The sequence below is a fragment of the Cephus cinctus genome, unplaced genomic scaffold (assembly GCF_000341935.2).
Source record: "Cephus cinctus unplaced genomic scaffold, Ccin1 Ccin1_scaffold0132, whole genome shotgun sequence".
Classification (NCBI taxonomy): domain Eukaryota; kingdom Metazoa; phylum Arthropoda; class Insecta; order Hymenoptera; family Cephidae; genus Cephus; species Cephus cinctus.
In genome coordinates, this window is record NW_014332865.1 from 906447 (window position 1) to 921798 (window position 15352).

Sequence of the window (15352 nt, forward strand, 5' to 3'; positions counted from 1 at the left end):
ACGCGCGTGGTTCAAGAAACTTGTATATATGTATAAATATGAGAGGATTTCCGTTGGATATCCTATGAAATCATATCCCGTAAGTGGACATTTGTGTGATTGTGTATTTTCCAAAAAATATCCCACAACAAAACTTTTTAGCAAAAGTACCATATCAGCATATGAAACAACAAAAATAAGATAAGGCCGCATACGCAACAAATAACGATGAAGCCGTCTCATGTATATGAATGTCATTTGTACAAAACGTTGACGCTTTTTCGGCTGGAAGGAACATGAACAAAAGGAAACCATCATCGATACGTTTCTTAGATAGGTAATATAATAATAGTGTCAGCCTCATCACAATAAGCGTTGGTATTGCTTATCAGTGGTTTCAGCAGAACCAGAACTTTTGTATTATAAACTGTATAAAGTTGGGTATTTACAAGTGTGAAAGCGGATATATTAATCATTGTATACTAATTTTTACATATTTGAAAAAAAAAATATCAATGATAACTTTCCCAATCATATTTCTTGATAACGTTATCACGTTCCTAACCAGGCTGCTGATAATACCATTTCTGACTTTTCATTAAGCCTGTTATTAACCCCTTGATGACGGTTCACATTTATGTGTCACCCCCTATTATTTTCCGAACTCTTTTTGTTGATCTTCGTAAAATTTGACTTACGAGGTTTTTTGATTTTGCCCTTTCCGAGTATAATATCCAGAATTTTAAATTCAAAATGCTGCTCGGATTCAATAATCTCGAAAACCCTTATCCAAAAAGGTCTTGCAGGAGTAAGGTTGTCCGAAAGTCTCTATTTTCAAAGGGTTGACTGAAGGTCGTAGCGAGGGTACCGCAGTTTTTTACCTCCTCATCCTCCTGAAAATACAGTTGCCTGGATGATGGCCGAAGATGATTTTTTGAAGACGGTATGAAAAAAAAACAATTACAAAATTTAGAAAAGCCCGAGGTTATCAACGTCTTCTAAGGCGTCGTCAATAGTCACGCGTACAAGAGAGAAGTCAGTCCCGTGTGTAGAATGCAAATGTTTGGCTAAGTATGTAAACAAGGCAGTTCTGCGATAGCGACAGCTAAAGTCCGCAAATTGGAATGCGCGACGGCGAAAACATTGTTGCGAAAGTAGATCGCGGACGTGAGTGCAAAAGCGAGCTTATGTTCCTTTGATAAACTGTAATAAAAAGTGCTATAACGACGATTTAGAGCTGATTTAATGAGAGCGTTCATTCGCTGTTACCTGCTCGACTATCTATATACATATACTGTTCTAGGATTTCTTATCACATTCTGCCTGTATAACTTAACCGCCTGCTAAAATACCTCGAACATATTGCCATTCCGTATACAGTAATGTTACGCAAGGACAATGTACTATTGAAAAATTCAGATACACAAACGAATGGTTACAGTCATTTGAAACAGACAGAAATAAATTTGCTAATTTTTTTGCAACATTCGAGGTGCACTTCGCAATCGATACCCATTCGATACTTTCCTTACAGCTTTCACCGAGCGAATAAGTAGAAGAAGAGTTTAAGGAACGAAGTGAAGAAAAAAATGAAAGGTGAAAAAGAAACCTCAGGATCGTTACTTACGATAAAATCGATGCCATTAGGGCAGAAGTGATTAAACGAGCGGTGAACCTTTTCGTAACGACGATGACGTGGATTAAAAATTGCGAAATTAGATTGCGAAATAGATAAGTAAATTGCGATAAGTCCTATTGCTGATATCTGAATTAATAAAAAAAAATTGTTTCTTACCAATCTCGCAAATTTCCTCATACGCTCTGTTTCCGTAAGGTTGGCTCATCTGACATAAATAAAGCTGTGCGCACAACTGACACGTGCTTCGATAACATGATTCTCCTGTGCACTCGTATTTGCCACGTTGTAAAGCTAATATACTGGTAAATATATATGCATACACAATACATCCATATATCCTGTTTACATTTCGCGATATAATCATTAAACCTCAGACTGAGGAGATTATTTTTATTAATCGTACATTTAATATCCATTCTACGAACGTGTCATCCTCTTAGCTGTCTTTCTTGTCACGAAATGCAACAGATGGATCGTACGACATGCGTCAGCGCGTATCACGCACAAATTCGACTCGTATTTCCGGTCGGACCGCCGCGGGCCAAATGACAAGATCGAAAACCTCGCGCCAAAACAGTTTGCTGATTCACGCGTAGGCAAATTCTTTTATCGTATGATTTCTGACGTAACGAGTAAATATTCATATAGAATCGTTAGATATCGTTGTTGTCGAGTCATTTGAAAATGTTAAGTAAAAAAAATTCGAAAATTCGTCAAAACTCATGCAAAATCAATCCTTGCATCTATAAATATATCACTGTTCACTATAACAGACTTTTATCAATTTACCATATAACAAAGTCAGATCAAAATCTCCTTGGTCTCTCAGATACACGAGAAAAGTAATCGCCCTGAGTCTACATAAGTCGCGTGTACGCAGACGCGAACGCCGAGAACCGCGTCGCTTGTTTTGTGTGTGTTTTGTACGAAGTCATCGGGCGTCTGGTAAATGAATCAATTTCATTCTATTCTTACAATCGCATAGCGGATGCGATGGTAAAAGAAGTGTATGACTCACGATGGAACGTGCCACAGAGACCCACACGTATCTGTATCACATAACGACTCTCCTCGTTTACAATGACAGCCAACAGTCATCGTCATTGGTCCTTTCGCCATATTACTCATCCGCTATACGTATATTGACTATGTAAATTCATAATCATCTATACGTCTTCTTTCTCCTTTTATTCCATGTTGGATTCCCAAGTAATACGACGAATCACAGTTTTAATATTTTTATTTAACTTCATCCGTGTTGGGAACTACTGTGTTCCTGACACTATTCGTGACCTATGAGGGATGGACACCTTAGCTGGTTTCTGTCTAAATGGCACCCTAAGATATGTTGAGGGTAATTTTTAAGGAAAATTTGAAATGTGGAGAGGAAAAATGCTTTAGGTTTTGAAATTGTACTTTACGGTAATTATATAATGGGAAAGGCCTGTTCTGAGTTTTTATGGTTTGGTTGACGTTTTTAAGGATTAACGAATTTCTAGGATAATGGGTCTTAGGAAAACTGAAATAAGTGCTAGGGATACAGTTTGGTCACGTTCGTAGAAAATTTTTAAAAATATAATAATTCGGAGTTATATAAAATCGACATGGATGTCTCCCCGTGCTAACGGACATTAATGATCTTTACATAACTCTCCTTGAAATTCAGATTTAATCATGAATTATATTAATCGCGTGTAAGGTGCAAGAATAACAAAAAGTTTACATAAACATATAATACTACAAAATTGCATTACTTCGATTCTCTTATTTTTTTTTTTTCATTCTTATCCATATGGAAGGACTCTTACCGTTAATACGATTGAAGGCAGTCGAAATATCGAGTCCCATTCCTCGATCTAAGCACAGGATCCCTTAATGGCTTCGAGAAAAGATGAAAGTCAAATTGGTCGAAGCACACATATTTCGTTACCAGGCACGACTATCCACCGTCTTTGATTCATACGTAAACACATTGACGATAGATAATAAATCAGCGACGTTTCGACGTCGCGGTGTGTTCTCAAAGCACGATGCGATCGTTGCTTAATGTGTCATGAAAATGGTCGATTCACTTCGTCACTGAATATTCATTGCAATGACACGTTGCCAATCTCTTTTAAATTCAATTAACTCGATTATTTTTTATATGTAGTGTATGATATCCGGAAGCGGATACACACGCTAAGATGACGTAACGGCCTTTTAATAAGAAAATCATGGAAGAGACAGTGAAAAAAATGTACGTTAAAGTGGAACAACAATAAATCCTTTGGTCGCCAAAGGGAAAATTATCGCTTGGATTACAATAGAGTGATTACGAGACAGCGTGGAATCGCGTTACAAAACTTCATGACACCGCGTTACTAGAAACTGGCCCTACTATCGCTCTTGTTCACGGCCTCGGTAAAACTGCGATTTTTTCTACACGTGCGCTACCAGCTCGTACAATGCTTCACTTATGCAGTAGGTGTATATATATATATTCACGTATACGCGGCTGATAGGCCAAACTCAAGCTCGGTACACTGATAGGAGAAATGCAATGATTGCACGCGCGTACGTGCGCCGTTAGGCGAATTTATATATCTTTCGTTTTTTCTCCGTGTCGTCATTTCCCTTCTCTTTGGGACAAGTAATAATATCCTTGTGTACCAATTACGTTGTGGGTAATACGTTAAGGCGGTTATACGCGCGTATGCAATGTTATTGTCTATTGCGTCGGCTACCGGAAGGTTTTTTTTTTTCCATGTAATTCAGTATGTTTATGCGAAACGTTTACCATGCAAATTGTTAATGAAAGGAGCGCGCGACTGTCTTTTTATTGTGTAACGACAAGTGGCAAAAAAAAAGAATGAAAGGACGGGACGTTGAGAGGACGCAAAATTGTGAATCGGGTCTAAAGTGCGCGATAACGTCGTGTCGCTTTTCTTTGAGTTTTATCGTGAAGATGGGATGACGTAGAATGATTCTTTTTTTAAATGGCAAAACTCAAGGAACTTTGGGTCTCGAGTGTCAATGCACCTTTAAATATTCTTGGGTACGAACACGAGCGTTTTACGTGCACGCTATCTTTTACCGGTGGATTAGCCTTTAATTACGCGGTAACTAACGCATCGTTGAAATTCAGCACGTCGATTAACGAAGTTACTCGAGTTTGCTTCGGTGAGTATCTGGAGGAAGATCCGCCTCGTGGATTTATGTTATCTGCATTGGCCTCAATTATATGGATGAACAATAATTTGTATTTGTTATTAAAATTATTTAGGTTGGCTTTTTTTTTTTAACAAAAAATGTATGTAAAAAATGAATACCGTTTTTTTTTTTTTGTAATCTTATGGACGATATTGATCGTTATGGATTGTTATATCGATATTTAATGAAATCGTTTAAAGTGATGAAAAATTGAAGATGACCTTGTACGAGATTTTTATGACTTTAGTCAAGTATATTTTACGAGCTCGTTGGTCGTCACAAAAATTTAAACACTTATCGGGCGAACGTAAATAACGAGAAAGACCAAACGAATGAAAATGTACGCAAGCACTTTTGTCGATCGAAAATATCTGAATAGGAACCTAAAGGAGCACTTACGTCACGACACTTTTGCACGTTTTTATTGTGGGATAATGTCAATAGTTTGAAATCCGATAATTCTTATACCGTAGAGTTTAACTCGAATAAAGAAATCAAGATTTATATAAGATCGGTAATGCTTGGAGATACAATGTTGTAACTAACAAGTTTCACGAGCCACGAGTTGTAATCGCCAGGATCTTCAATGTCTCCACTCGTAAGGCATTCGGTCGCCCATTGAAAGAAAAGCCACGTAAAGGATGAAAAAGAAAGTATTGAAATAAATTCGTAAAAAAATCTGACGAAAATGATCACGTCTTCGATGAAGGTTTGCGCGAGGAAATAGCCTCGTTAACGGTCAATTAACGATCCGTGATCGGGAGGTAACAAGAACTAAACACTCTCTCCGTTAAACACTCCGGCCAACCGTTCTCTCTGCAACTCTGTGTGTCACTCGGCCATCTGCAATTAGTGTGCGTGAAATACTGAATAATGCTCACACGTTTGTACCTACAATCATCGCCAAAATGTCGTGCACAGTGGGCGATATGAATACTTAATACAGTTTTGAATAATAAGACGCATCAGTCATTACAAAAAAGATGATTAAAAAAATCCCGCCTTAATATCAGTCGGAAGTCATATTAACACGAAGAAAACATTAATAGATCGAATTAGGATATACGATTTAAATTAATTTCTAATTATCAATAAAATAGATTTGCTCGATTTCAATCGATCAGTTACTGAGCTATTGTAGGGAAGAGTGGTATAATTAACTCATATCGAAAGTTATGAATTTATTAATCGATAAGTCATTCGGTGCAGAAAATTGTTTTTGTTAAGCAATACATTAATCATGGCCAAAGGTTGGAATTTGTTTGAAAAATAATCTGTCTCATAAGACTGATCAATATTGATTTATACGTGAATGGAAAGATCGTGTCGTTACATTGTTAAAAAATTAATTAGAATCAGAGGAAAAGTGTACAAGGATAAAGAAGCTAGCTGTTAATTTTGTCTTTGACTATACAATGTATGCTTGGTAACTCGGACTCTGTCATTTATATATTCGTGCGACATGAGCAAACTGATATGTACATATGCAAGGACAGTGTGCCAGTGTGCGATACAAACGCGAGGTGAGTCAGCATTTACGTGTTATTGCCAGTTGCGTATTTTAAGAGGGTTGCTTAACGAAAATAATTCCTGGCAAGGTTAATAACCACGCCAAGATGAAAATAGTGACGGAGTGATTGCGAGTATGGCAGACAATGTTGGGACTTCAGGTAAAAGGTTTAAAATCGAGACCTGTTTGATTTTTATGGTAACTGTATAAAAAAACGGATGTTCGTACTTTTGTTAGTTTCGTAATAATGAAGTTATTACTTCGTAGTTTCTACCACGTTTTTTTTTTTTAAATGTCCGTTGGCATAGTTTATGATGGAAAATGAAAAAGAATTGTATACTGAGGTCGAGCGAGGAAGTTTTGTATTGACTAGGTAGTATGTGGCGTAAGTCCCTTGTAAAAGACGTACATACATAAATAACTTAGGACGTCTAGAAAGATGGTCTGGTTTACGTCGCGTTCCTTTTTTTTTCTCTAGTACTTGTATGGCCAGTGAAAAATGTTTGTAGACATTGAGATGGCCGAATGAGATACAGGACAGCGGATAAGTTCAGTCATTGCATTTCGCTTAGGGCTATTTTGCTTGTTTTCAGGATATTTCGTAAAGGGATAAAATGTCATGATTTTCTCTTTGGCAATAACATACAAAGGTGCTGAGAACGTATTATCTGCTATTTTTTGTATCAGTTGGGAGATTGATACTGAGTGACATTGAAAGATTATTACAAAATATGATAGCATATGTAGTGAAACAGTTGATTCTTAATGAAGTTTGGCGCTATAAATGTTACGGAGCGTGGTTGTAATCACAAAATAGGATTCAAATTTGGATGTCTTACATATTTCACTGAATATTGTAATGTAGAACAAATTATGAAAATCCTATGAATAACACTATGCAGTCGACTGTCCCCTTTAAGGGGCAAAAATATCTGGAAATGAGGAATTGCGAGGGCAAAGTATTAAAATTTACTTTAAAGTAATGTGTGCAACAATGTCGTGCGTATTCATTGAGATTTATCTTTGAAGATATTTCGAAGAAATTGACTAATCCCACTTGTGGGGCTCCTCTAGTTACTGCCCTGAACTTCGATCACACGCAGTGAGCAACACGCATGCGCAGTACTCGTAGTATGAGGCGCGAATCGCAGAAGCCGGTTACGCCTGAAGTTGGCTCCATTGAAATTGCTTTGTTCACCGGGCAAGTCGAGTCGTGCCACGAGCCTTTCAGTTCCTTGGAGTTATCCAGAAAGAACGGACGCTGTGAAGCTTTCTGCATCAGCTTATATCATAATCCTGCAGTGTCCCTTGGGAACAATTGGTTATCATAATTAGGTAAGTATGAATACTCTTGTATACCAGAAATGGATAGAATCGTAGCCATGTTTGCTTTTACTCTCGGCGGGAATATTCCATTTGCGGTCTATCCCGTGCATTGTCGACGATGTTCATTTTTATACCATTTTTTAAGGTAGTTGCTGTTCATTTTTTTTGTTGCTCCTTTTTTTTGTAGCCAGGTGCGTGATGTGAAAAATCGATGCTTCCATTTTTTTTCAAGATTATTCCTCAGTAAAACATCATTTTTTAAAATTTGTTTACTATTTTTCTATATCGATTTCGAACTCTATATGATGTATTGTTCATTTTTATTTATAATTTAGGGTATATAATTCATCATCCCAATCTGTGTGCAGAGGTATTCATTATTAGTTAATAATATTTAGAAGCGGGCATGGCCGCCAATTGTAGAAACATCTTTCATCTTTTTTTCCTTCGTTTGACTTTGTTATGACCAGCACCAATTCGTAGAACACTCGACCGTTATATTATCGACTTCTTTGTCTTCTTGTACGAACCTTGTGTGGTGCGATTTGTTTTGCTTCGTTGACATTGTTTAAAATATTTTTGATGGCAACTATTTTCTTTGATGTATTTTATGCCACATTGACTGTATACGTGATACTATCGCCTTTTGTGACAAAGGAAGTTTCGCATTCATAAGATATAATTTACGGCGTACAATGCATGCTAGATATTTTTTGTTGCTGTGATACAAGTCCGATTTATATAATTCATGTTAAATATATTGTTAACTGTAATTAATATATTACGATTTATTGAACAGAATGGACGATGATTGGGATGATATTCCGGAGGCGGGATCGGCCGACTCTAACGCGGTAAGTAGATATACAAATATATAATAATTATTGATTGTCGATTGTATTATGGCTTGATCAACATTTTTTTTTGTTAATTGAAATAGTTCAACTCAGAGGGCCGCAGCTATGGAAAGGGGAGAGGTTTCAAGCCTCATAATAATAACGACTATGAAGGAGGTGTAGGATATAAAAATGGTTTTGGAGAGAATGGTGGAAGTGGTGGTGGTTTCAAGAATCAAGATGATGATAGTGGTTGGGGTGACAATTTTAGAAGCGAAGGAGGAGGAGGTGGTGGTAGAGGCAGAGGTGGTGGTAGAGGCAGAGGAAGTGGTCGAGGAGGAGACAGAGGTGGTTTCAGAGATCGAAATGAGGACAATGGAGATTCTTATGGAAGAAGTTCAGGCTTCAACGAGGATGGTGACGAAGGATCTAGTTTTGGTAGAGGACGACGTCGAGGAGGTGGTTGGGGTGGAGGTAGAGGAGGACGCGATGGAGATGATGACCGTGGAGGTAGAGGCGACAGAAATGATGGCGGAGATAAACCAGAGCCTATCAACAAGGAAATATATATTCCACCAGAGCCATCTAATAATGATGAAGATATATTTGGAAGTGGTGTTGAAATGGGCATAAACTTTGATAAATATGATAACATCGACGTACGTGTCTCAGGTGAAAACAAACCTGATCCTATTGAAACTTTTGAGCAAGCTGGACTTCGTGAGTTTGTTCTAACTAATGTGAAGAAATCCGGGTACACCAAACCAACCCCTGTGCAAAAACATGCTTTGCCTATTGTAATGGCGGGTCGAGATCTTATGGCTTGTGCTCAAACAGGATCTGGGAAAACTGCAGCATTCTTAGTTCCAATAGTGAATACTCTTTTGGAAGACCCAAGGGATTTGGTGGTTACATCGAATCACTGTGAACCACAGGTTGTTATAGTATCTCCTACACGTGAGCTTACTATGCAAATCTATGAACAAGCCAGGAAGTTCTCTAAAGATTCCATTCTGAAGTGCGTTGTTGCTTATGGTGGCACATCATGCTCGTACCAGGGCAAACAAGTATCAGCAGGCTGTCACATTCTCGTAGCAACTCCTGGACGATTATTGGACTTTGTTGACAGAGGCCGTATAACATTTGCATCAGTCAGATTCTTTGTCCTCGATGAAGCAGATCGAATGCTGGACATGGGATTCTTGCCTAATATTGAAAGAATGGTGGACCACCAGACTATGGTACCAGCAGATCAAAGACAAACTCTGATGTTTTCGGCAACATTCCCAGAGGAGATACAACGCCTTGCATCACGATTTCTAAATAATTACCTCTTCCTTGCTGTGGGAATCATCGGTGGTGCTTGCACGGATGTTGAACAGAATTTCTACGAAGTGGGCAAATTCGAAAAACGAAATAAACTTAAGGAACTGATGGAACGCGAATCAGATCTGAAGACTGCAAGAATTCTAGTCTTTGTGGAGACGAAACGAACGGCGGACTTCATCGCCGCATTTCTCTCAGAAAACAGTTTCCCTACTACCAGTATTCATGGGGACAGACTTCAACGAGAACGAGAAGAAGCTTTAAGTGACTTCAAGAGAGGACGAATGTCTATCCTGGTAGCAACAGCTGTTGCAGCCCGTGGACTCGACATCAAGAACGTCGGTCATGTTATTAATTACGACATGCCAAAAAGCATTGACGAGTACGTCCACAGAATTGGTCGAACTGGACGTGTAGGAAATCGTGGCAAGGCTACCAGCTTCTTTGACCATGAACAGGATGCACCGGTGATGAGCGATCTTGTTAAGATTCTGCAACAGGCTGGACAACCCGTGCCGGACTGGATGGAATCTGGAGGTGGTCGAAGCTTTGCACCAGGAAGGCAGAGCAAGTTTGGTGGCCGTGATGTGAGAGACGTAAGTATCTCAGAATTTATAAGATCGTAAATAAGAAGTGCCAATTCAAATTGTTCACCTATCTAATTTATATCTTCAGTTTGATAACGACGGTGGAGGCCATGGTGAACCGTATCCTGAGAGTGCTTACACATCAAGTGCAGCGGCAGAACCGGATGAAGAATGGTAGTTTACTTAGCCTACTTAATGAATGGAGTTTACCCAAATACAAGGTATTTCTAAGTTAGTATGAGAAATGAGCGTCTGATGCAAACTAGATTTGTGACTTTATTCCGTGATAAAGAAGTATTTTTATTTACTGTTATTCCTCAATTATATTTTATTTTTTTTTTGTAACCTATAAAATAATAAGACCGTTATCTCGTGCTTTGACCAAAAAATCGTTAACTCTTATAGAATGCGAGATAATCTCTTACTTAAACGAAAAAATCTCTTATTCATTATTACGATTGAATAATTCTTAATCAAAAGGTGGATAGAATCCGCTGAAATACGTTCCTAATAGTTGTTACCGGGTACAACTTTGTCTGATTAGAAATGTTAACAGAGGCATAAAAGTTTGTATTGAGTTAGTCTGAAAATACAGGGTTCTCTACGTATCATTTATCAGTGTAAATCTCCATGACACATAACATTCATCGTACAAATGTTAGATTATAAGATGAAAATGTGACCTAAAATGTTATCCATAAGCATAGGAATGTACTGACCAATATGGACAGCTTATAGTAATCGAATGATAGTACCATACGCTATGTTGAAAAGTTTTTATACGTTTCATTTTATAATAAAACGATTGAAGATATACATTGGCCTTCGCTCATTGAAATTTTCACCTAAAGATCATTTGACAACTTTCCTAAAAACCAAAAGGCACATAAACATGCCAAGAAATTGACAATTATTACTCACCATCATTCATCGCCATATCCATAAGATGTAGATCCTCGTCGTTCAGAAGGGACGAAAGAAATCCATCTGTAGTTTGGTTTATTGAATCAGAAGCTGGAGTATGATAGTACATCATGTCGTTGGGTTCGGATTTATAAGCAGCACCACTTTCATTACCCATTGGTTCGCTGCTGTTGGTCAGGTTCATCGATGTCGCCACGGCTGATCCCAGATTTGATGGACCCCCTGTATCAGTGAGCAGTTTAGTTCAGACAAAGGAAAGGTAACGTCATTAAAGAAAAACATATTAAGCCACCAATTGATGCTAATGATAAAATTATTCTTTACGGCAGGATACTCACCAACATTGTGATAAGGTCCTGTGGCGTTGAGATCTCCAACAGGCGGAGCTAGGGTGGCATTGTGTAACAGTACGTTACGTTGGGCCTCGTAATGACTGTGATTTATCCCATGTCCTGGATAACCAGGATGACCAGGATGCGCAAAGTGATCCGGCGCACCCGGAAGTGACAGTAGAGAAGCCAAATCCTGCCATCGTTGTTCCATGCTCATTGCACGTACGAACGGCATGCGACCCTGAAAACAAGATAAAAACATGCTTTAAGCTTGTACATCGCTTCAATGTAAATTAACCAGCTAGCGAGGAGATGCGCGCACGACCGATTCTCTCTCGATTATCCTGACATTTTTTCGTTTACGTCTTATTTCTATCGAGAGTCGCACGTCCATCCGTTAACTGTCACGCGTGGTGCCGCCATGTGTCAAGTGTCACCTGGACGAACGCATTGGATTCTTAGGAAGACGGACCCCTGCTGTTCGCGTAGGTGTCCTACGCATACGAGACCGTGGAGAACTCCTAGGATGAGTGTCTATAACGAATTGTGTACCTTAGAAATGGAGATTTCGTTACCCGTAAAATCGTATATTTATCCACGTAGCACTGTCTTACATAATTTTCAAATAACGAGCGCTGTCTCCTGGCGGTACGTAAGGATAAAATAATGCATACAGAAACATATTATACTACACGTTTTTGTTACATGACGTTAATGTTTCAGGGATAATAACTTATTTTTAAATCTCATAAACTTAATCTCTCTCGTCAGACAGATTCTTTAATTTCTACATTTTCTCAATTGGAACTTTAATACATATGCTTAAGTAATATTGTAAAGAAAATGAGATCTTTGTAGGCCCAAAAAATTGACTGTCCGTCTTCTAAAGGTTAAAAAAGACTGCGTCTGTTGAATGTTTACTGGATTGATAGGATTGTATTACGCAAGTGTAATATATACCAACAAATGTTTCGTTTAACATAGGAGTACCGCCCAGAGAGCTTTTTGTCATACTATATCAAGTATATTCAAATTAGGATTTTAGAAAAGAATATAATTTATCGACCTTAACCGAGATATATCACTCTTATACATAAACACATATACTATTGTTTTTCCATGCTAATGTAAATAGTTATATAGGGAACCGATTCCAAATAATTTTATAAATTCTCACAGATGCAAATACCAATAGACAGCTGCTGTCTAGTCGAGTTTTCATGTGAGTCTGTAAAACGAGCAACAATCTCCTACAGCAATTCTGGCAGCGATACAGGTGTTTTGCTCCTCAGGGAGATTCATGCCAGAGAAACGGTAAAGCAGGGTCGTTCGACGTTTATAGAGATTTAATTTTTTCCCCCTTCGTCCAACTCTTAAGACAAGAGAGGAGGGACGTCCAAGATAACTTTGAGGAAGTTGAGCAAACGATGCGATAAAGTCTCCATGAGGTGTACGTATAAGCATAGGATTCAAGATACGTAGCGGCTTCCTAACGCCAGTCGGTGTTGCCTCTAATGTTGCTTCAAGAAAAAGACCATCTTCTGTAGCCAGACTGCGCGCTACTACAGTGAGAATTGTAAATTGTTGTTACGGCATCAATCAGTTGACGTAGTAATCTGCTAAGCGCGACGCCTTTAAGGCGGTTTTCGCTTGTCAGCGCACCTGCCGTCCCAGGCATCGCTAAATGTGGGACGACGTTTTTCCGTCTGTAAATTTATTGTTGCGCCGTTTCTAATTGATTTTTATATCCAGCATGAAAATCATTCTACGAATTGAATGGACCTAAGTGCTTTGCTGTTTGACGCAGAATTTTTTCTATGACAATTTATGTACGATTTTCATTTGGCTTACCATTATGGTTATTTACAAATATATATCTATACCTCCACAGTTATTGAATACGATATTCAATGCGTGACTTAGTTTTAGAAATTCACTCAAATTTGCCGTATGTGACAGTCGTTATATATCCAAGGACTCTATCCACTCGTTCGATTATACCGAATTACACGCTCTATTTGCACGGCGAAATCCAATCCCCTGAATTTTTGCAACACGCCGAAAGTTCGACCAGAACTCTTTGACTCGGTGCCACAATGAGCGACAAATTAACCGTCATGGGAACAATGATCGAGGCCTGAGCGCAGATTTACGGCTTGGACCCTACGGAAAGGTCTCAAGAATTTTATATATATACAAGAGGCTCCGTAATGGAGGGTTGATTGCGTTTATATTTTTTCGTCCTTTTACTTCTGCGTATCAACGCTGTTGCATATATACGACATGCTGTCCAGACAAGTAGAAACGATTTTCGTAAAGGCATCCACGACGCTGCGAAGTCTTCGTTTTTCCCTGAATTTACGCAACCTGAAACGGACAACAGCCATCGCATCTCTCCTCGACAAGGAGCATTAATTTAGCACTGGCTGCAACTAATTATCCCCAGAAATATCAATCGATCCCGCCGTTCATAATTAGCCGAGCCTTTTTTTGCCAACGTCGGTCTCTCGTCGCGACGAACTCGTTCGGCCGCAGTATTTACACTGCGATTTAGCCACGGGCTTCTTTCTTCCGGGATTTCCGCGTTGGCTCCGCAGGGCCTCGTTATGCAAGCCGTGGCATAACTTTCCAGGAAAAAAGACGCGTAATTGCTTCACGCGTGTTTATCGACGGCCGTTAACAAGATCGTAAGCAGGAGCACGGGGTCGGGTCGTACATTGGCCAGCAACCTTATGGCGTTTCTTGTTAGTTAACCATGGTTCGTCGTACGCGCAATAAAAATATCCTCCACTGGCTTCGTGATACCATATACCCGGTGCAATCTAGGAAAATAAATATTTTACCAAAATATAACAGCTGTAGTAAATGCTTATACCGGATTGCACACTGCGACACTGGTAGTGTTAAATCAGACGCGCAATAACCAAATTGAACTTGACGACTATAACTCAAAAAATGATAAATGCCTCGGTTAGCAGAGGCTGCCAGAGATGATCAATGATTAGGAAACCAGTTTTGAGAGGTATGTCTGAAAAATGAAATATAGGCATGTCTTATAGTCAAACAGAAACTGTCAGGTCTACGAGCACTGATTCGTAAAATAGCCTTGAATATCTTATATATGTATAGAAACGACATATATATATATATATATATATATATATATATATATATAAAAATACAATCGAAGCAATCCACGAGGTCGGGACTGCAGCAAATGAATGTGGCACGCATTCCCGACTACTGGCACATATGATTTATGTACTCGAAGTCCAGTGCTCTGTGCTACAGGTAAGGGAAGGTGAGCTCAGTACGATCGTATCGAGGATAGAGAGAGATCGAAGCAATCCACGAGGTCGGGACTGCAGCAAATGAATGTGGCACGCATTCCCGACTACTGGCACATATGATTTATGTACTCGAAGTCCAGTGCTCTGTGCTACAGGTAAGGGAAGGTGAGCTCAGTACGATCGTATCGAGGATAGAGAGAGTATCTCTCAAGTCGCAAGTACCAGCAGCACAAGTGGAGTTATCGGCAGAGCCTATTGCACCTAACACCATCCTATAGCAATGAAGGAAGAAGAAGCCGCAGGAGTGGAAGACCAGCAGGCGAGGAAACCAGATGTTTGAGATGAGCTGTCAAGGACCTTCTAGGCCTTGCGAGAGCTCTCTCGTACTCACAGGGTGGTCCGAAAAAAAAG

The 15352-nt window shown here is 39.1% G+C and overlaps 2 protein-coding genes and 1 long non-coding RNA gene across 10 annotated transcripts in view; 1 reads left to right on the forward strand and 2 right to left on the reverse strand.

Moving 5' to 3' along the window:
• LOC107263030 (segmentation protein cap'n'collar) overlaps positions 1–15352 on the reverse strand; it is a 96623-nt gene that overhangs the window by 11870 nt on the left and 69401 nt on the right. For 6 of the 7 annotated variants that reach the window (XM_015729816.2, XM_025080392.1, XM_015729819.2 and 3 more), the window contains exons 6-7: positions 11658–11892; positions 11317–11541 (exon numbers count right to left, since the gene is read on the reverse strand). In XM_015729816.2, the coding sequence (XP_015585302.1) occupies positions 11317–11541; positions 11658–11892 (460 nt within the window). The remainder of the gene's footprint in view (positions 1–11316; positions 11542–11657; positions 11893–15352) is intronic. The other variant, XM_015729817.1, reaches the window with a different exon arrangement.
• On the reverse strand, positions 71–4287 carry LOC112493711. 2 transcript variants are annotated; one of them, XR_003058377.1, is made up of 3 exons: positions 3427–4287; positions 1775–2956; positions 71–872 (listed from the first exon to the last, which is right to left on the reverse strand). It is a non-coding gene; the product is annotated as an uncharacterized LOC112493711 (long non-coding RNA). The 2 variants fall into 2 exon arrangements; XR_003058376.1 differs by having other exon boundaries at positions 71–888.
• On the forward strand, positions 7503–11132 carry LOC107263037 (ATP-dependent RNA helicase vasa). The gene is made up of 4 exons (XM_015729828.2): positions 7503–7655; positions 8446–8500; positions 8587–10404; positions 10484–11132. The coding sequence occupies exons 2-4, from the start codon at positions 8447–8449 to the stop codon at positions 10571–10573; spliced, it is 1962 nt and encodes a 653-aa protein (XP_015585314.1). The 5' UTR covers positions 7503–7655; position 8446; the 3' UTR covers positions 10574–11132.